Source organism: Eleutherodactylus coqui, chromosome 3, assembly GCF_035609145.1.
Source record: "Eleutherodactylus coqui strain aEleCoq1 chromosome 3, aEleCoq1.hap1, whole genome shotgun sequence".
NCBI classification, from domain to species: domain Eukaryota; kingdom Metazoa; phylum Chordata; class Amphibia; order Anura; family Eleutherodactylidae; genus Eleutherodactylus; species Eleutherodactylus coqui.
This window is the reverse complement of record NC_089839.1, coordinates 160,250,506-160,272,801: the sequence shown is the minus strand read 5'-3', so window position 1 is coordinate 160,272,801 and position 22,296 is coordinate 160,250,506. Positions and strand designations below refer to the sequence as shown.

Below are 22,296 nucleotides of genomic sequence, written 5' to 3'. Positions count from 1 at the left end.
CGTAAAATTTGGACGCTATGTCTTTTGCGCTTAGAATTGAATAATTGAGTTGGGACCCTTTAACTTTTCCTATTTATGACATAATCAATGCGCGTACCAAATTTCAAGTTTTTATGACATCGAGAAGTGAGAGAATTAGATTCCGTACGTAAAATTTGGTTGCTAATTTTTTTGCGCTTAGAATTGAATAATTGAGTTGGTACCCATTAGCTTTTCCTATTTATGACATAAACTATGCTCGTGCCAAATTTCAAGTTTCTATGACATCGGGAAGGGAATTAGATTGCGTATGTAAAATTTGGATGCTGATTCTTTTGTGCTTAGAATTAAAGGACACATTAGCTTTTCCTATTTATGACATAATTAATGCTTGTGCCAAATCTCAAATTTCTATGACATCGGGAAGTGAGAGAATTAGATTACGTATGTAAAATTTGGACGTTAATCTTTTGTGCTTAGAATTGAACGATCAAGTTGGGACCCATTAGCATTTCCTATTTATGACATAACCAATGTTCATGCCAAATTTCAAGTTTCTGTGACATCAGGAAGTGAAACAAGTAGATTCTGTACTTAATTTGGTTGCTAATTCTTTCGCGCTTGGAATTGAATAACCGAGTTGGGACCCATTAACTTTTCCTATTTATGACATAATTAATGCTCGTGCCAAATTTCAAGTTTCTATGACATCGGGAAGTGAGAGAATTAGATTCTGTACGTTAAATTTGAACGCTAATTCTTTTGCGCTTAGAATTGAATAATCGAGTTGGGACCCATTAGCTTTTCCTATTTATGATATAATCAATGCTCGTGCCAAATTTCAAGTTTTTACGACATCGGGAAGTGAGAGAATTAGATTCTGTACGTAAAATTTGGACGCTTTTCTTTTGTGCTAAATTAAATAATCGAGTTGGGACCCATTTACTTTTCCTATTTTGGTCATAATCTATGCTTGTGCCAAATTTCATTTTTTTTACGACATCAGGAAGTTGGAGAATTAGTGGCACGTCAATCAGTGAATCAGTCAGTCAGTGAGGGCTTTCGTCTTTATATATATATAGATATCATAGACTGAACATGAGTCAAGGGTGTGTTGCAGTAACAAAAAACGCAAACACAATTCAGGGATGTGTTAAGTGAAGCATAGAGTCTAGATCACGTGAGGTAATTATTCTCCTTCTCTTCCTTGGTCAGTCCTCATCTGAAATACTGTGTCCAGGTCTCCACACCCTACTTTAAAAAAGACATTGACAAACTGGAAGTTCACAGAAGGGCTACCAGGATGGTGAGCAGTCTGCAAATCATGTCCTATGAGGAATGGTTAAAGGACCTGGGAATGTTTAGCTTGCAAAAAAGACGGCTAAGAGGAGACTTAATAGCTGTCTATAAATATCTGAAGGGCTGTCACAGTGTAGAGAGATCAGCCCTATTCTCATTTGCACAAGAAAAGACTAGAAGCAATAAGGGTGATCAATGAGTGGAGCAGGTTGCCATGAGTGGTGGTGAGTTCTGCTTCAATGGAAGTCTTTAAACAGAGGTTGGACAGGCATCTGTCTGGGATGATCTAGAGCAGGGGTGGGCAATTAATTTTCCCATGGGGCCACATGAGAAATTGGAATGGTTTTAGAGGGCCAGACCAACATACGAAGGCTCCATGCACATTGCCTTAATGGGGCCGTATTCCAGCCGCCCGATTTGCGGCCAGAATACGGCCGCCATTGAAAATGAATGGCGCTGTAATACGGCTCCTCCAACAGTGCAACAAATTGTCTGTGATTTAGTGCTCTTGCCCTGATGAAATTAACTATCTTTTGCGAATGCTTCTTTTTTCTCAGGACAAATTAGCGCTGCAGAGTCCACCAAACATTCTTTGACAAACTCCCCATCAGAGAATGGCTTACTGTTTCTTGCAATTTTGTAGGATACTACAAAGCAGGTCTTAACGGCTGCATCCCTGGATGAGTGAAGCTTTTTAAAAAATCCTTGCTGACTTTGCAGTTTTGCTAGCAAATCTTCAGATACCTGTGCCCGCTCTGCCTCCGTCAAGTTCTTGTATTTCTCTCCGTGTTTAGTCTCATAATGGCGATGCAAATTGTAATCTTTAAATACAGCTATCTGCTCTCCACAAACTAAACACACAGCTTTACCTTTGGTTTCAGTAAATAGATATTTAGAAGTCCATTCTTTGTTAAAAACTCGGCATTCTGCATCAATTTTTCTTTTTTTAATGTTAGCCACCATATTTAAGGGTTAACAGCTAACCTCGGAAAATAGATTTTTTTAATACACAGTAGTATGCTCCTAGGAGAGGGCACAGAGAGCTGCCCCAAGAAGAGAGATTAAAAAGTGAATATTATTAGTATTATTATTCTAATTACAATGCAAAGGGAAAAGTCCTGACACTTACCAATGACGAGCGTGGAACGATTGTCCTGGCACTCCCCAAGGTCCGCAATGAGCATCCTGGCACTCAGAAGTTACAGTGGCATCACTTACTCAGCATCGGGAAGCAGTGAAACTACAAACTCCGAAGCCTTGTCCATTTTGTTAACTTATGTGCTGTTTAATAAAGTTATTCAAGCCTACGTCATTGGTAGAGGTGCTTGAATAAGTAAGGCCTGAATAACTATTAGCACAGCACAGAAGTGAACAAAATGGACAAGGCTTCGGAGTGCATAGTTTCGCTGCTTCCCGTTGCTGACACCGGACTCATTGGTGAGTCACCAGGACACTCTTTGCGGGCCGGTCCGAGCTATTCAGCAGGCCGGATGTGGCCCGCGGGCCGTGCTTTGCCCAGGTCTGATCTAGAGGATCCTGCATTGAGCAGTGGGTTCGACCAGATGACCCTGGAGGTCCCTTCCAGCTCTACAATTCTATGATTCTGTGTTATGCCTTTGTTAGAATTCATAGAACACAGCACAACATTCAGGCCCTTCCACCAGTTTTGAGAGAACTGAGAATCACAAATAGGGCTGCAGAAGGTGAAAATGGGGGAAAATACAGGTTGCAAGTCTTATAATAGCCAGAAGTGGTGTTATTTCTCATGTGCACACACAACAGCTTATTCTGTAAAGCCATCTCAAAAGTTAGGTAGGCTTTATGTGTTTTGCAATGTTGTAAATATTGAGTTCTTTCACATGAAATAGAACTTCAACTGCTATAAAGGAATATTGTAAAATGAGTTAGCCTCCTTCACACGGGCGACACCGCATCACTGCGAGAAAATCGGAGCGATATCGCATTGCTGCACCGTATGATATCGCTGCGATTTTCTTGCAGCAATACCGCGATTTTGTAGCGCTACAAAGTCGCATGTGACGCTACAAAATCACGCGACTTTGTAGCATCTGCTACAGTCAAAGTTACATCGCATGGCATGCAAACCGCGTTTTTGTGCGATGCGATGCAACAGAGAGCAAGGCTCCATAGAGAAACATGGGCTACAAAACCTCACGTGTCGCCGGCATATCGTGAGGCCTAAAGTACTAATTTGTATTCATATCAGACTGAATAGTGTAACAGAGTGTCACGGGACTACCTTTTGAAACTTTATTAGATTTTTTTTCTGTTCATGCCACGTTTTTACAGTAATTGCTTTTTTTTTTAAAACCAGTATTGCAGTAGTGGTTAAACCACCATACACAGACTACATTTACACATTGGTTTTCCCATGATTTAACTGCAGTTCCTCAATAGTGCTGCTCTCTGCTACAATTGTAGGAAAAAATGAATCCTGTAAATAAAGCTTTTCAGTCTTGTTTTGTCTAAGGCTTGGATTATAGGACACCTGACCAGGAGCTGGTAAGAACAGTAGCATTTAGATTTGTGTATTTATTTATGACTGTAACTGCGAATTCAGTGGAAAACAATAAAACGTTATTTTCTTAACACCCATAAAAGAGAAAGGTCAGCTTTCGCAGACAAATATTTTGTGATATTTTTAATTAGCTTTTAATGGAAAGTGTCAGCTCCCTATCTCGCTCTCTGAAAGGTCAGACTGAAAAAGTAAATACCTATGTATGTCTTGTATTGCAGGCCTGGAAAGAAAATATTCTGCACGCGAACACCCTCCAGCCCACTCTCTCCCGAGACCACTGGAGTTGGTCAGATCGCCACACTGACTTTGACTTGTATAAGAAGCTCTATGAGAGGTGTTCTTTGTCTGCCCCAGTCACTGTCCATGTTACAGGTAAATGTCTTTCTTTCAAAGTGAACCTATTTTCTAATTACATGTAAAACTCATTATAAATATAAGCACTGTTATGTTCCCTCAGGACTGATATAATTAGCATGCCTTCTTGCCACCCTCATGTAATTAACAACACCCTGTACAATTAAGCCGAAAACACATCTATCATTTCCCTGACAGAGCTGGTATATTTAGATGTGGCTAGACCTCCCTTGAGCGCTAAATGTGCAAATGAATAAAATCTATGAAATTGTGGAGTAGCTGTGAAATGACTGCAGGGGAAAAGTCTACACAAACAAGAGACATAATAAAGGATGCACAGCCTGAGACAGGAAGAGCGAACCTTCTCTCTATATAACATTTGATAATCTTAACATCAAACTTTTTGCAGTCTGGTTTGGTAAATACTGCAAAGCAAATCTTCACATAGAATGCAGAATTGTAGTCATTCTTGGACTTGCCCACAGGGCACCACGGGAATTCCCTGGTGGGCCCTGAGCCAATTCAAAACCTCTAGATTGTAAAGTGACTAATGCTAGAAGTCTGATCAATAAAGTTGACAAACTGGAAGTAATAATGTCTGAGAAAAACTACGACATAGTGGGAATAACAGAGACCTGGTTGGATGAAAGCTGTGACTGGGCGGTGAACTTACAGGGTTACAGTCTGTTTAGAAGGGATTGTAAAAACAGAATTGCGGAGGGGTTTGTCTTAATATAAAATCATATTTAAAGCTCTCACTTTGAGAAGATTTATGAGAAGGAGATGAATAAGTGGGTTCTCTACGGGGAGAAATACATGAAACGAAAAACAATAATAAAATGCTCATAGGGGTCTTTTATAGGCCACCAAATATAACAGAAGCTACTGAAAATCTATTTCTGAGGCAAATAAATAAAGCAGCAAATCACAATGAGGTGATCGGATATTAATTGGGAAGCTAAAAGCTGCAGATCTCAAAAGGGTAATAAGTTTCTGTCAATAACTAATTACCTTACTCAACGTGTACAGGTCCCAACTAGTGGGACAGTCATTTTGGACCTAATATTAACCAACAGACCTGACGGAATAACGGGTGCAAGTTGAGGGTTACCTGTGAAATAGTGAGCATAATATAATATTCCCTTGTCGTTCAACAGATAGTTTTAGAGGGGAGCTACAAAAATACAAAACTTTAGGAAACCCAAATTTGAGCAGCTTAGTGATGCCCTTATTAACTGGGAGAATGTGATCAAAAATAAGAAACGTTTTAAAACATCCTAATTACTTACTGTGTGCGCTTCATACCTTACAAGAAACCAATGCTGCTCAATAAAGATTTAAAAAAGCAAAAATAAAACAAGAAGGCAGCAAAGAAGCACTAAAAACCTGTAAGGAAAAAAATAAATTATGTAAAAATCAGATAAAAAACAGCAAAGATGGAGACAGAGACTTATTGCCAAAAAGATTAAAACTAACCCTAAACTGTTCTTTAACTATATAAATAGTAAAAAGATTAATACTGAAAGTGTTGACCCTTCAATAAATAATGTAGGAGAAATTGTAGAGTGATGAGGAAAGGGCAAATTTATTAAACCGTTTTTTTCTAGCGTATTCACTCTGGAAAACGAAATGTCAGCTGGGATGCAGAGTGTTGAAGTAAACTATTTACTAAATGTCACCAGTTTAACCCTTTGCAATCCTATTTTGGATTCAGAGTTTCCTAGGGGGCTTTCTCTTTCTGCCATTATACAATGGCGCCATCTGCTGGCTAGAGCCAGTACTGTGGTATGTGACATGCCAGAGAGGCCCCTGACAACAGAGCGGCCAGTAATGTACAGTAAGAATAGCCTGCCGGATGTCTTTCGACATCAGAACTGTACAGCCTTCAAACAAAATGTCTTTAGACGTCAGACAGTGGATTGGAAAGGGTTAACCCAGGAAAAAGTGCAGACCCGCCTTAAAAAGATTAAAGTAGATGGCATACACCCCCGGGTTTTAAGTGAATTAATTAATGTGATAGACCGTTGTTTCTTATATTTAAGAACTCTATAGTGACAGGGTCTGTTCCACTGGGTTGGCGCATTGCCAATGTGGTGCCAATATTCAAAAAGGGCCAAAAAACTGAACCTGGAAACTATAGGTCAGTAAATCTTACTTCTATTGTGGGTAAAATGTTTGAAGGGTTTCTAAGAGATGCTATCCTGGAGGACCTCAAGGACAATGGCTGTATAACTCCATAACAGCATGGGTTTATGAGAGATCGCTCCTGTCAAACCAACCTGATTAGTTTCTACGACGAGGTAGGTTCTAGACTGCATCAAGGAGAGTCACGGGATCTTATGTATCTGGACTTTTCCAAGGCATTTGATACTATGCTGCATAGAAGGTTGGTAGATAAAATGAGAATGCTTGGACTAGGCGAGAATGTGTGTAAGTGGGTTAGTGACTGGCTCAGTGATAGAAAGCAGAGAGTGGCTATTAAAGGGGTTGTCTCGCGGCAAACCTCAAAATTTTACCTTACCCCATTCCCCCTGTCACCCCCCTGGCATAAAATAGCAAATTAAAGCGGTTTTTAAACCACTTGCTACTCACCGATCCGATGAAATAAGGACTTTAAAAAATCTTCTCCCAAAGATGGCCGCCGGTCCTTTCCCAGGGATGCACCGCGGGTCTTCTCCCATGGTGCACCATGGGCTCTGTGCGTTCCATTGCCGATTCCAGCCTCCTGATTGGCTGGAATCAGCACACGTGACGGGGCGGAGCTACGATGACGACGCGGTGACCAGCTCTCCGGCACGAGCGGCCCCATTCACCAGGCAGAAGACCGCACAGCGCAAGCGCGTCTAAAAAAGCAAGAACACATCAGAATTAGACGGATCCATGGCGACGGGGACGCTAGCAACGGAGCAGGTAAGGGAATAACTTCTGTATGGCTCATATTTGATGCACGATGTATATTACAAAGTGCATTAATATGGCCATACAGACGTGTATAACCCCACTTGCTGCCGCGAGACAACCCCTTTAATGGTACATACTCTAATTATGTCCCCGTTTCTAGTGGGGTACCACAGGGGTCTGTACTTGTCCCTATTCTTTGTAATATATTTATTTATGACCTGGTAGAAGGATTGCACAATTAAATAGCAATATTTGCAGTGGAGACAAAATTATGCAAAGTAATTAACACAAAAGGATGCAAGGAAATGGCAAATCGATCTGGATAAGTTGGAGGCAGAAAAGTGGCAAATGAAGTTTAACACCGATAAATCTAAGGTTCTGCACATGGGCAGGGAAAATATATGTCACCATTACATACTAAATGTATCCACTGGGTAACACTGACATGGAAAAGGACTTAGGGATTTTAGTTAACCGTAAGCTGAACTAGAGCAACCAGTGTAAGGCAGCTGCTGCCAAGGCAAATGGGATTATGGGGAAAACAATGTTCCTGTCATGTGCCATAGAGGTATAGGGGCGCATGACAGGGACATTGTTTTTTCCTTTTTACAAGTCACTGGTCCGACCACACATTGAATATTGTGGACAGTTTTGAGCATCAGTACTCAAGAAGAACATATCAGAGCTTGAGCGGGTACAAAGGCGGGCAACTAAGTAATAAAAGGAATGGGAGGACTATAATACGCAGATAAATTATCGAAATTAGGGTTATTTAGATTAGAAATGTTGCAGACTTTTTGTTGGAGACTTTGATGTAGTTTTTGCGAGTTTTCCTTAAGCTTGGCCTTTTGTGTAGTCGGAGACGATGAGCTAAACCCCTTTGCCAGGTTCCATTTTGCTTTTTTGGTCTCGTTGCTTGATCTTTCTCAGGTGTCTATTATCTTTTGGTGTCAGCCGTTTTGCTTGTGTGTCCGTATTCTGTTTCAGGGGTTAACTCTGTGCTAGTGGTCTTCACTGTGCGGTTGATTATCTTGGCGAGCGGGGGTGACTTGTGTTGACTCTGTCGCTTATCTGAATCCGGGGAAGCCGCTACTGTTCATTAAGCTGCTTCTCATCATGATAGCGCCGGGTCTGGAGGTCTCAGATTGATTTGTCTCCCCCCCCCCTCTACTTTTTTACTTTGTCACATCTTTCTACTCCGGCTTCTTGTGTTTAACCGGGTGTAGGGCTCCTATTAGAGATGAGCAAGCATGCTCGGATAAGTCAGCTACTCAAGCGAGCTTCACTCTTCTGGAGCAACTACATTCTTGTCCGAGAGTGCTCGGGGGGGGGGGGGGGCGGCAGGGGGGAGAGAGAGATCTCTCTTACTTTCTCCCCTGCTATCCTCCGCCGCCCCTTCCCGAGCACACTCGGACAAGAATGTAGTTACTCGAGTAGAGTGAGGCTCGCTCGAGTAACTGACTTATCCGAGCGTGCTCGCTCATCTCTAGCTCCTATCCTTGCGGGACCTTCACTCCTGCAGTATTCTGCAACTTAACTTGTAGTTTTAAATTTTAGTGCAATGTAGTTTTTAATGTGGATCTGCAGTAGATTTCACCCTTTTAACTAAAGAGATTGATTCTGCTGTGGATCCGAAACAAAATCTGCACGAATGATACAAACTTTAAAGGGGTTGTCCCGCTCCGAAACGGGTTTTTTTTTTTTTTCAATAGCCCCCCCGTTCGGCGCGAGACAAACCCGATGCAGGGGTTTAAAAAAAAAAAAACGGATCGTACTTACCCGAATCCCCGCGCTCCGGTGACTTCTTACTTACCTTGCGAAGATGGCCGCCGGGATCTTCACCCTCGGTGGACCGCAGGTCTTCTGTGCGGTCCATTGCCGATTCCAGCCTCCTGATTGGCTGGAATCGGCACACGTGACGGGGCGGAGCTACGAGGAGCAGCTCTCTGGCACGAGCGGCCCCATTCAGAAGGGAGAAGACCGGACTGCGCAAGCGCGTCTAGTCGGGCGATTAGACGCTGAAAATTAGACGGCACCATGGAGACGGGGACGCCAGCAACGGAGCAGGTAAGTGAATAACTTCTGTATGGCTCATATTTAATGCACGATGTATATTACAAAGTGCATTAATATGGCCATACAGAAGTGTATACCGCAACTTTGTTTCGCGGGACAACCCCTTTAATGAGTTTTTGGTGCAGATCTGCATCAGAAAATCTGCATTAATTCTACATGTGAATGTAGATACACACCCAGTGGCTCTTTTACATACATATATACATAAATACATTTGACACAGGCACATAGACATACTTTTACGCACAGTTAGGACTCATTCACATGACCGTGAGCGTAAAACACTGCAGGGGTCACGCAGTGTCTTACCGGTCTGTGTGAGCCGGCAGAGAATACTTATAGCAGTGAGTGCACTGTGCATGACTGTGTATCTCACACACATTATCATGCGCGGTGTGACTTTGTGTTTTATTCCCCACTTTGTTTCAAAGCAGGGTTGCGTTGTATGGTAGCCCAGACACAATGTACTGTGTATGGACATCATTGCAAAAGATCTCATGCTGCGTGGTGCACGTTGAAATAGAGCATGCTGCAATCTTTTTCACACGTGTATCTGCACACAGTGTTTACACACTGATGTGAATGGGTCCGTGAAAGTCCATGTGCTTTCATTGACTCCATTCACTGTGTGTCATGCGGCCGTGCTTCGCTCACATAACATGTGCTGAAATCACAGTTGTGTGAATGAGGCTTTACACTCACAGCTCTGTAGGCTGTAGGCCCGTCTGCAGTCTCCTAAATGCAGTGTAGCCAGATATGTTCTTTTTAGTGGCAGGGCATTCACTATAAGTAGGGTCAGCAGTGCAGGAGCAAGATCCTGCTCCCAGACACAGGTACAGCTGCCAACCAACCTGAATTTTTCATTTTCCTGGACAACTTATCCAGAAATCACGGATAACCAATTTTATAGACACGCTGTAAAATTCATGTTTATAGGTCAGATACTGATATCAGCTCATTACCAGCATTTACTGTGAGCTGTAAAATGATTATAATTACAGTCCTAATAACCTACCACCAGCCTCAAAAAAAAAATCACGAACGCATTTAATATTTTTCATGGACACTGGAAAGAACTGACCTATTTTTACAGGCTGTCCAGGAATTTCTGGAGGCTTGGCAACCCTGGTGACAAGCATGTTTCCTATGCAGGGTGCCATATTACATTTTTATATTTTTTTCTAATATCTTATCAGTTTCAGTTTCATCCCATTGCTTCTAGTCTTTCTTTGTACATATGAGAATAGGGCTGATCCCTCTGCACTGTGACAACCCTTCAGATATTTCTAGACCGCTATTAAGTCTCCTCTCATCCTTCTTTTTTACAAGCTAAACCTTCCCAGATCCTTTAACCGTTCCTCATAGGACATGATTTGCAGACTGCTCACCACCCTGGTAGCTTTTCTATGAATTTACTCCAGTTTGTCGATGTCTTTTTTTAAAATGGGGTGCTCAGAACTGGACACAGTATTCCAGATGAAATCTGACCAAGGAAGAATAGAGAGGGATAATTGCCTCACGTGATCTAGACTCTATGCATCTTCTAATACATCCCAGAATTGTGTTTGCCTTTTTTTTCTGCTGTATCACACTGTTGACTCATGGTCAGTCTGTGATCTATTAGTGTACCCAAGTGTTTTTGACGTTTTGCTGCTTAGCTCAATTCCTCCCATTGCCGAGGTGTAGGACCTTGCATTTCTCCTAGTTAAATACCATTTTTTAAGTTGCCGACCATTGTTTAAGCGTTTCTAGATCTTTTTGAGTCCTCGCTCTTCTCCCGTGTTCATTATCCCTCCTAGCTTTATGTCGCTGACAAATTTGATCAGTTTCTCATCAATTCCCCCCTGCAGATCATTTATAAAAATGTTGAACAACACTGGGCCTGAGACAGAGCCTTGTGGTACCTCACTTGATACATTCTTCCCCTTGGATGTACAGCCATTTATGACCACTCTTTGAGTATGATCACTCGGCCAGTGGTGAATCCACCTAACAGTTGCCTTGTTGATCCCATATCTGGTCGTTTTTTTCAATAAGGATGATATGAGATACTTTGCCAAATGCTTTACTAAAGTCAAGATATACTATATCTACCGCATTTCCCTGATCAACCCAGTCGGTGATTCTGTCATAGAAGGAAATTAGATTCATCTGGCATGACTTGTTTGTTACAAACCCATGCTGGCTCTGGTTAATTACTCAATTCTCATCTAAGTACTTGCATACATGCTGTTTAATAATTTGTTCTAAGATTCCCTCTCTCCTTTGTACGGAACTATAACTGCTAGCATGCCCTAACAGCTGCAGGACTTGCAGGGAAATGTAGTTTTTCTCATAGATTGTATTACACTGGGCATCTCCTTCAGAGTTAGGTCACATGCAAACCTTGTTCACGTTCGGTTTTACTGCAAAGCAACGTGGTTTTCAAATTGACTGGTAATGGTCACACGTTTTTTTGAATTAAACTGCTGCTCACCTCCAAATTGCATAGTCATTAAAAGTCAATTTGATGGATCACGTTTTGTGATAAAACTGCATTTGTTATATATGAGCCATTTAGAAGATATGCCACAAATGCAACTTCTTGAGTCTACTTCTACCAGGGAAAGGGGAGTCCACCAATTCCCACTTGCTGAATTCTCCATATAATTCAGTGGAGATCGGGCCATACACAAGCTCAGCCACCTCCCCATTGAAGTGTGCGGAAACTGTTACAGACAGAAATTTGCAAACAAGGATCAGGTAATATTTGTATGCAGCTGTACAGTGAACCAACAAAATGAATTTTACTGGTGGGCCCTAGCACCCCAGTCTGACATTGATTGCCGTGGACGTGGTGTGAACACTTAAGACATTTGTAGTTGTCTATTCAGAATAGTTCTTCTTATTTTTTATTCTGATACACATAATTCAGGTCGTAATGAAATTCAACTTCCAAATATTTACCTGGCGAGTGTCCAAATATAACAATAAGTACATGAAAAAAGAATGGCTGCAAATTTTACATAATTTGTTTTTTTTTCTAATGTTTTTTATTGTGCTTTTTGAAAAATACCCTCAAAGAAGAAATGTGCAGAGAGAAGAAACTAAAATGAGATTAAAATATATTTCAGCATATCCTTTACGTATTACAGAATTACAACATTTTCATTGAGCTGCTATATGAATGACAAAAAGATATTTCAACTTCATGTGTTAGAATATCAATTATTTCATCCTATAAGCCTCTGAAAAAAGGTTCAGGAAGAAAAAGGAAAGAAAACCATTTAAGGGACAACCATATCAACTTTGTAAATTGTCTGCACTTATAGAAGTTTGTTCAGGCTCTTTTCATTGGTAATATATTAGCATCTTCCATAACCCAAAAATCTGAGGCCTATAGGCCTGCTAGTAGGACGTAATCTAGGTAGGAAACAATTTTGAAAAAAATATCCAAACCATTTGTGCCATGTGGATTCCCTTATTCATGATGTTACCCAACACCCCCAACTATTTAAGAATTGTAATTGGGGCTGAAGAGTATTCTTCCCTGATACCAGATGGTTACACCAGAACACTGTCCTATAACTTGAAGTGCATGTGGGGAGTATAATAGAGATGAAACTCTCAAATACCTCCAAAAAAGGGTTCAGCCTCATTTGGAGGATTGTCTTACACCCTGCTGTCAGAATCATTGTAAGCAATTTAATTAGTCACCACCTCTTTAAACAATTTGTGTTAATATGATGGCCAATTTGATAACTAGCAAAAGTGCAAAATACTTTATTTATCTAAAATGACATTTTTCTGCAGAAAAAAAATTTCTAATTTGCTATCCACTGCCTATTGTCAAGTGAGAGTTATGTATCTAGTAACAGATATAACTAGATGGAGAGCACAAAGTGGATGATGCATGCTACCTATAGAAGTCTATAGAAAGCAGAGGGTGGGGGAGACAGAAGCAGAGACTCTCACAGACGCTGCTTGTAGCTAATAGTGATTGTTTACTATGTTATAGCTACTAAAATCACATCTCCACTGCTCTGTACTTCTCGGTTGTCTTACACGATGATGATATGTTTCTGTGTATGTGCTACAGGTAATTAGGGAACAGCATCTGCTATTTTTTTCTATACACAGTGTATATAAGACATAATAACGCTAGACTGTAATTCTTAGTTCTCCTGAGCTGGTCAGCAGATACAGTTTGCCGAGAGTAGCAGCTTTTTCTGAAAAGTCATCTGAAAAGTTAAGTATTCTTTAAGACATCCTCTAATTGCTCACAATGTACTTCTTGGGACATATATAGTACAGTGCGAAAAGTTTAGGCAGACATGGAAACCATGCTGCACAGCAATGGCCCTTTTAGACAGAACGAGAATTTCACAATTCTCGTTTGCCCAAGCAAACAAGCTGGTGAAATCATTACGAGCTCGTTTGCGCTCGAGCAGCCTGTTTAGACTGCATGATTCTTGTTGAAAATCGTGCAATTGTCATTCACATATCATTCAGTATTTCACATTCCTTTGTGTTTTAACTGCCCGACAAGTAAACAAGCCGGTGCTGCTTTTTATGATGGCTGAAACTGAATGACGAACAATTCCTGTTCAGCGTTCAGTTGTTCACTAGCATTTAAAATGAATGATTGCCGTTCGCTTTCGTTTTTTTGAACAATTTTTGGAATGATAATTATTCTGTCTAAACGCACCATAAGATGCTTTCAAAAATAGAAGTGTGAATTATTTGTTTTTGGCAGTTAACAAAATGCAAGGTGAATGAACAAAAGAGAAACCTGAATGAAATCCGTATTTGGTGTGATCACCCCTTAACCCTTTCCGATCCACTGTCTGATATCTGAAGACATTATGCTTTAAGGCTGTACAGCTCCGATGTTGGAAGACGTCCGTCGGGGTTCTCTTACTGTATATTGCCAGCCTCTCTGCTGTCGGAGCCTATCCAATGTGTCACCTCATGCAGTACTGGCTTTAGCCAGCATATAGTGCCGTTGTAGAACGGCAGAAAAAGAGTAAGCCCCATAGGAAAACCAGAATAAAAATTGGATTGGAAAGGGTTAAAACAATGCTGAGAAATACAGGCAGATACCATCAAGGAGGCGTCTGATATTTATTCTGCAGAAGCACACAAACCCTAATCATCCAGCCAATGTCATTAAGAACTATCTTGTGTTAAAGAAGAACAGGGAGTCCTGGAAGTCATGATATGGCCCCACAGAGCCCGGATCTCATCATCATCCAGTCTGTCTGGGATTACATGAAGAGACAGAAGGATTTGAGCAAGCAGATATCCACAGAAAATCTGTGCTTAGTTCTCCAAGATGTCTGGAACAACCTCCCTGATGAGTTCCTTCAAAAACTGTTTGTAAGTGTACCTAGAAGAATTGATAGTGTCTTGAAGGTAAAGGGGGTTCACACCAAATATTCATGTGATTTAGATTTCTCTTTTCTTTATTTACTTTGCGTTTTGTTAATTGCCTAAAGTAAACTATTAACATTTCTATTTCTGAAAGCATTCTTACTTTGCAGCATTTTTTCCACACCAGCCTAAAACGTTTGCACAGTGCTGTATGGTAAGATGGTTAGTTGTAAAAGATGATATTTTGTTCCAGAATTGTTGGATCACCAGACAATCCTACAGGCAATATTATAATTCCGCTGCTGTAGACTGGCATTTCCAACAGTGAAAGATATTATATAAACCCATGTGAAAGCCCTTATTAGGGTAATATAAGAACTATGGCGTATTTGTTCATACATTTTCATGAAGTATGGGGAAGGTAAACTGGCATGAGAATGGGTAATGGCTTTTAACATTAAAGTGGGGGTGAGACCAGCATGATTCAGCTGCTGCTTGGTAAACAAGTGTGACGAAGAAGGGTGGTCTACTGTAGTATTTAGGAATGTCTGCTTGATGGCTACCACAGTTCAGTCTATCACCAAGCCCATAGGCATGGATTTCAGTCAGTGTCTGAGAGATTTAAAATGCCTGATGAAAGCAGTTTTTGTCTGTAGGTAAGGAAAAAGAGAGTTCTAAATTTTCGTATTTGACTCTTAATTATTTGATGGTGAGAGCTTAGTTTTTATTTATATGTAGTGAATCACCTATGGCACAGAGGCTTACCGTATACCAAATATAGAGCTCTCTATGGGTCTGACCATTCTGAAACTTTGGATTTCTTATAAAGGTTAGGTATTAGAGATGAGCGAGCACCGAAATGCTCGGGTGCTCGTTACTCGGGACGAAAATTTCGCGATGCTCGAGGGTTCGTTCCGAATGACGAACCCCATTGAAGTCAATGGGCGACCCGAGCATTTTTGTATTTCGCCGATGCTCGCTAAGGTTTCCATTTGTGAAAATCTGGGCAATTCAAGAAAGTGATGGGAAAGACACAGCAACGGATAGGGCAGGTGAGGGGCTACATGTTGGGCTGCATCTCAAGTTCCCAGGTCCCACTATTAAGCCACAATAGCAGCAAGAGTGCCCCCCCCTCCCAACAATTTTTACTTCTGAAAAGCCCTCATTAGCAATGCATACCTTAGCTAAGCACCACACTACCTCCAACAAAGCACAATCACTGCCTGCATGACACTCCGCTGCCACTTCTCCTGGGTTACATGCTGCCCAACCCCCCCCCCCCCCCCCGCACGACCCAGTGTCCACAGCACACACCAAAGTGTCCCTGCGCAGCCTTCAGCTGCCCTCATGCCACACCACCCTCATGCCTATTTATAAGTGCGTCTGCCATGAGGCGGGACCGCAGGCACACACTGCAGAGGGTTGGCACGGCTAGGCAGCGACCCTCTTTAAAAGGGGCGGGGCGATAGCCCACAATGCTGTACAGAAGCAATGAGAAATCCAATCCTGTGCCACCTCCATCAAGAGCTGCACACGTGGGCATAGCAATGGGAAACCTATGTGCCACACACTATTCATTCTGTCACGGTGGAAGAAGTGGACACATGTAGTTACAACTCCATGTGGACCGACAGCATGGGTGGGTGCCAGGAAGCCACCGGCGGTACATAAATATATCCCATTGCATTGCCCTGCACAGCTGAGGTAACGTCAGATAAAATACAGGTGGGCTTCGGCCCACACTGCATGCCCCAGTCAGACTGGGGTTCTTTAGAAGTGGACACATGGAGTTACAACTCCGTGTGGACCGACAGCATGGGTGGGCGCCAGGAAGCCACCGGCGGTACATAAATATATCCCATTGCATTGCCCTGCACAGCTGAGGTAACGTCAGATAAAATACAGGTGGGCTTCGGCCCACACTGCATGCCCCAGTCAGACCGGGGTTTTTAATACATAGACACAGGCAGGTACAACTCCCTAATGTGAGGTCCGTGTGGACCGACAGCATGGGTGGCTCCCTGGAACCCACTGGCGGTACAAAAATATACCCCATTGCAGTGCCCTGGACAGCAGAGCTAACGTCTGATTAAATACAGGTGGGCTTCGGCCCAAACTGCATGCCCCAGTCAGGCTCGAGTTTTTTAAAAGTATACACAGGCACGTACATCTCCCTAATGGGAAGTCCATGTGGACCGACAGCATGGGTGGGTCCCAGGAAGCCACCGGCGGTACATAAATATATCCCATTGCATTGCCCAGCACAGCTGATGTAACGTCAGCTTTAATGCAGGTGGGCAAAAAATTAATTGGATTACACTGTAGGCGAGGGCCCATAAAAATTGGTGTACCAACAGTACTAATGTACCTCAGAAAAATTGCCCATGCCCAACCAAGAGGGCAGGTGAAACCCATTAATCGCTTTGGTTAATGTGGCTTAATTTGTAACTAGGCCTGGAGGCAGCCCAGTTAAAATAAAAATTGGTTCAGGTGAAAGTTTCAACGCTTTAATGAGCATTGAAACGTATGTTTACAAAAATTATATGACTGAGCCTTGTAGGCCTAAGAAAAATTGCCCGTTCGGCGTGATTACGTGAGGTTTCAGGAGGAGGAGGATGAATAGAATACACAGATTGATGAAGCTAAAAGGTCCCCATTTTTGATGGTGATAGAGAACGATGCTTCCATCCGCGGGTGCAGCCTACGTATTGTTTAGGTATCGCTGCTGTCTGCTGGTGGAGAAGAGAAGTCTGGGGAAATCCAGGCTTTGTTCATCTTGATGAGTGTAAGCCTGTCGGCACTGTCGGTTGACAGGCGGGTACGCTTATCCGTGATGATTCCCCCAGCCGCACTAAACACCCTCTCTGACAAGACGCTAGCCGCAGGACAAGCAAGCACCTCCAGGGCATACAGCGCGAGTTCAGGCCACGTGTCCAGCTTCGACACCCAGTAGTTGTAGGGGGCAGAGGCGTCACGGAGGACGGTCGTGCGATCGGCTACGTACTCCCTCACCATCCTTTTACAGTGGTCCCGCCAACTCAGCCTTGACTGGGGAGCGGTGACACAGTCTTGCTGGGGAGCCAGAAAGCTGTCAAAGGCCTTAGAGAGTGTTCCCCTGCCTGTGCTGTACATGCTGCCTGATCTCCGCGCCTCCCCTGCTACCTGGCCCTCGGAACTGCGCCTTCGGCCACTAGCGCTGTCGGATGGGAATTTTACCATCAGTTTGTCCGCCAGGGTCCTGTGGTATAGCATCACTCTCGAACCCCTTTCCTCTTCGGGTATGAGAGTGGAAAGGTTCTCCTTATACCGTGGGTCGAGCAGTGTGTACACCCAGTAATCCGTAGTGGCCAGAATGCGTGTAACGCAAGGGTCACGAGAAAGGCATCCTAACATGAAGTCAGCCATGTGTGCCAGGGTACCTGTACGCAACACATGGCTGTCCTCACTAGGAAGATCACTTTCAGGATCCTCCTCCTCAGGCCATACACGCTGAAAGGATGACAGGCAAGCAGCATGGGTACCCTCAGCAGTGGGCCAAGCTGTCTCTTCCCCCTCCTCCTCATCCTCCTCATGCTCCTCCTCCTCAACGCGCTGAGATATAGACAGGAGGGTGCTCTGACTATCCAGCGACATACTGTCTTCCCCCGCCTCCGTTTCCGAGCGCAAAGCGTCTGCCTTTATGCTTTGCAGGGAACTTCTCAAGAGGCATAGCAGAGGAATGGTGACGCTAATGATTGCAGCATCACCGCTCACCATCTGGGTAGACTCCTCAAAGTTTCCAAGGACCTGGCAGATGTCTGCCAACCAGGCCCACTCTTCTGTAAAGAATTGAGGAGGCTGACTCCCACTGCGCCGCCCATGTTGGAGTTGGTATTCCACTATAGCTCTACGCTGCTCATAGAGCCTGGCCAACATGTGGAGCGTAGAGTTCCACCGTGTGGGCACGTCGCACAGCAGTCGGTGCACTGGCAGATGAAACCGATGTTGCAGGGTGGCAGCGTCCGTGTGGGACTTGCGGAAATGTGCGCAGAGCCGGCGCACCTTTCCGAGCAGGTCTGACAAGCGTGGGTAGCTTTTTAGAGAGCGCTGAACCACCAAATTAAAGACGTGGGCCAGGCATGGCACGTGCGTGAGGCTGCCGAGCTGCAGAGCCGCCACCAGGTTACGGCCGTTGTCACACACGACCATGCCCTGTTGGACGCTCAGCGGCGCAAGCCAGTGGTCGGTCTGCTCTGTCAGACCCTGCAGCAGTTCGTGGGCCATGTGCCTCTTCTCTCCTAAGCTGAGTAGTTTCAGCACGGCCTGCTGACGCTTGCCCACCGCTGTGCTGCCGTGCCACGCGACACCGACTGCTGGCGACGTGCTGCTGCTGACACATCTTGATTGCGAGACAGAGGTTGCGTAGGAGGAGGAGGAGGAGGGTGGTTTAGTGGAGGAAGCATACACCGCCGCAGATACCACCACCGAGCTGGGGCCCGCAATTCTGGGGGTGGGTAGGACGTGAGCGGTCCCAGGCTCTGACTCTGTCCCAGCCTCCACTAAATTCACCCAATGTGCCGTCAGGGAGATATAGTGGCCCTGCCCGCCTGTGCTTGTCCACGTGTCCGTTGTTAAGTGGACCTTGGCAGTAACCGCGTTGGTGAGGGCGCGTACAATGTTGCAGGAGACGTGGTCGTGCAGGGCTGGGACAGCACATCGGGAAAAGTAGTGGCGACTGGGAACTGAGTAGCGCGGGGCTGCCGCCGCCATCATACCTTTGAAAGCCTCCGTTTCCACAACCCTATACGGCAGCATCTCCAGGCTGATAAATTTGGCTATGTGCACGTTTAACGCTTGAGCGTGCGGGTGCGTGGCGGCTAATTGCGCTTGGGCTCCAACCCTTGCGCTAGCGACGGTTGGACGGTGCGCTGAGAGACATTGCTGGATGGGGCCGAGGACAGCGGAGGTGAGGGTGTAAGTGCAGGCCAGGAGATGGTAGTGCCTGTGTCCTGAGAGGGGGGTTGGATCTCAGTGGCAGGTTGGGGCACAGGGGGAGAGGCAGCGGTGCAAACCGGAGGCGGTGAACGGCCTTCGTCCCACCTTGTGGGGTGCTTGGCCATCATATGTCTGCGCATGCTGGTGGTGGTGAGGCTGGTGGTGGTGGCTCCCCGGCTAATCTTGGCGCGACAAAGATTGCACACCACTGTTCGTCGGTCGTCTGCACTCTCAGTGAAAAACTGCCAGACCTTTGAGCACCTCGGCCTCTGCAGGGTGGCATGGCGCGATGGGGCGCTTTGGGAAACAGTTGGTGGATTATTCGGTCTGGCCCTGCCTCTACCCCTGGCCACCGCACTGCCTCTTCCAACCTGCCCTGCTGCTGCACTTGCCTCCCCCTCTGAAGACCTGTCCTCAGTAGGCGTAGAAAACCAGGTGGGGTCAGTCACCTCATCGTCCTGCTGCTCTTCCTCCGAATCCTCTGTGCGCTCCTCCCTCGGACTTACTCCAATTACTACTACCTGAGTGATAGACAACTGTGTCTCATCGTCATCATCCTCCTCACCCACTGAAAGCTCTTGAGACAGTTGCCGGAAGTCCCCAGCCTCATCCCCCAGACCCCGGGAACTTTCCAAAGGTTGGGCATCGGTCACGACAAACTCCTCCAGTGGGAGAGGATTCGGAACCATTGCTGCCCATTCTGGGCAGGGGCCCGAGAACCGTTCCTGCGAGTCTGCCTGCTCCTCAGAATGTGTCATTGTAATGAAGTGAGGAGGCTGGGAGGAAGGAGGAGCAGCAGCCAGAGGATTCAGAGTTGCAGCAGTGGACGGCGCACAACTCTGGGTGGTCGATAGTTTGCTGGATGCACTTTCTGCCATCCACGACAGGACCTGCTCACACTGCTCATTTTCTAATAAAGGTCTACCGCGTGGACCCATTAATTTTGAGATGAATGTGGGGACGCCAGAAACGTGCCTCTCTCCTAATCCCGCAGCAGTCGGCTGCGATACACCTGGATCAGGAGCTCGGCCTGTGCCCACACCCTGACTTGGGCCTCCGCGTCCACGTCCACGTCCTCTAGGCCTACCCCTACCCCTCAGCATGGTGTATTACCAGTAGTGCAGAAACAGAAAGCTGTAATTAAATGTGCCGCTTATTGGCCTGTGGTTGGAGGCTGACTTCGCTTACGGAACGCACAGCAGAGCCAGGAAAGAATTTTGTGCAAGCCTGCTGTAACACTTAGCTGGCTGCGTATTAATTAGGACTACTACCCCCAGCACAGACGCAGTACACTGAGGACGGTCACAAGCAGCCCAAATATATTTTTTTGTCCCAAATTTTTTTGGGAAAGCCCACTGCCTATATAGACAGTATATCTCTTTCACTGTCCCTGCCTCACCACTACTGGCCCTGGACTATGTAAAATTACTGCAGACTGTTTCCCTCTGGACAGGATAACAGCGGTGATGTAACGGCCAACGCAGAGCCAGGAAAGAATTTTGCACAAGCCTGCTTGTAACACTTAGCTGGGTGCGTATTAATTAGGACTACTACCCCCAGCAGAGACGCAGTACAGTCAGGACGGTCACAGGCAGCCCAAATATATTTTTTTGTCCTAAATTTTTTTGGAAAAGCCCACTGCCTATATAGACAGTATACGTCTTTCACCTTTTTCACTATCCCTGCCTCAGCACTACTGGCCCTATACTATGTAAAATTACTGCAGACTGTTTCCCTCTGGACAGGATGACAGCGGTGATGTAACTGGCAACGCAGAGCCAGGAAAGAATTTTGCGCAAGCCTGCTGTAACACTTAGCTGGCTGCGTATTAATTAGGACTACTACTCCCAGAAGAGACGCAGTACACTCAGGACGGTTACAGGCAGCCCAAATAGAATGTTTTTTCCCAAATTTTTTTGGAAAAGCCCACTGCCTATATACACAGTGTATGTCTTTCACCTTTTTCACTGTCCCTCCCTCAGCACTACTGGCCCTGGACTATGTAAAATTACTGCAGACTGTTTCCCTCTGGACAGGATGACAGCGGTGATGTAACGGCCAACGCAGAGCCAGGAAAGAATTTTGCGCAAGCCTGCTGTAACACTTAGCTGGCTGCGTATTAATTAGGACTACTACCCCCAGCAGAGACGCAGTACACTCAGGACGGTCACAGGCAGCCCAAATAGAATGTTTTTTCCCAAATTTTTTTGGAAAAGCCCACTGCCCATATAGACAGTATACGTCTTTCACCTTTTTCACTGTCCCTGCCTCAGCACTACTGGCCCTATACTATGTAAAATTACTGCAGACTGAGGACGCAATGCTCTGCACGGCCGATATACAAAAAAAAAAATGTGCAACACTGCAAAAAGCAGCCTCAACAGTACTGCACACGGTCAGATGTGGCCCTAAGAAGGACCGTTGGGGCTCTTGAAGCCTAAAATAACTCCTAACACTCTCCCTATAGCAACTCCAGCAAGACAGCACTTTCCCTGAACTATGTCAGAATGCATCTGTGGCGAGCCGCGGGAGGGGCCGGTTTATATACTCGGGTGACACCTGATCTCGCCAGCCACTCACTGCAGGGGGGTGGTATAGGGCTTGAACGTCGCAGGGGGAAGTTGTAATGCCTTCCCTGTCTTTCTATTGGCCAGAAAAGCGCGCTAACGTCTCAGAGATGAAAGTGAAAGTAACTCGAACATCACGTGGTGCTCGCCTCTAGTAACGAGCATCTCAAACACGCTAATACTCGAACGAGTATCAAGCTCGGACGAGTACGTTCGCTCATCTCTATTAGGTATGTAGAATAGAAACACCAACAA

The 22,296-nt window shown here is 44.8% G+C and overlaps 1 protein-coding gene across 1 annotated transcript in view; it reads left to right on the top strand.

The window, feature by feature from the left end:
- Positions 1-22,296, top strand: part of CFAP92 (cilia and flagella associated protein 92 (putative)) — a 113,508-nt gene that overhangs the window by 74,942 nt on the left and 16,270 nt on the right. Inside the window, exon 15 of the mRNA XM_066596456.1 lies at positions 4,036-4,189. Within this exon, the coding sequence (XP_066452553.1) occupies positions 4,036-4,189 (154 nt within the window). The remainder of the gene's footprint in view (positions 1-4,035; positions 4,190-22,296) is intronic.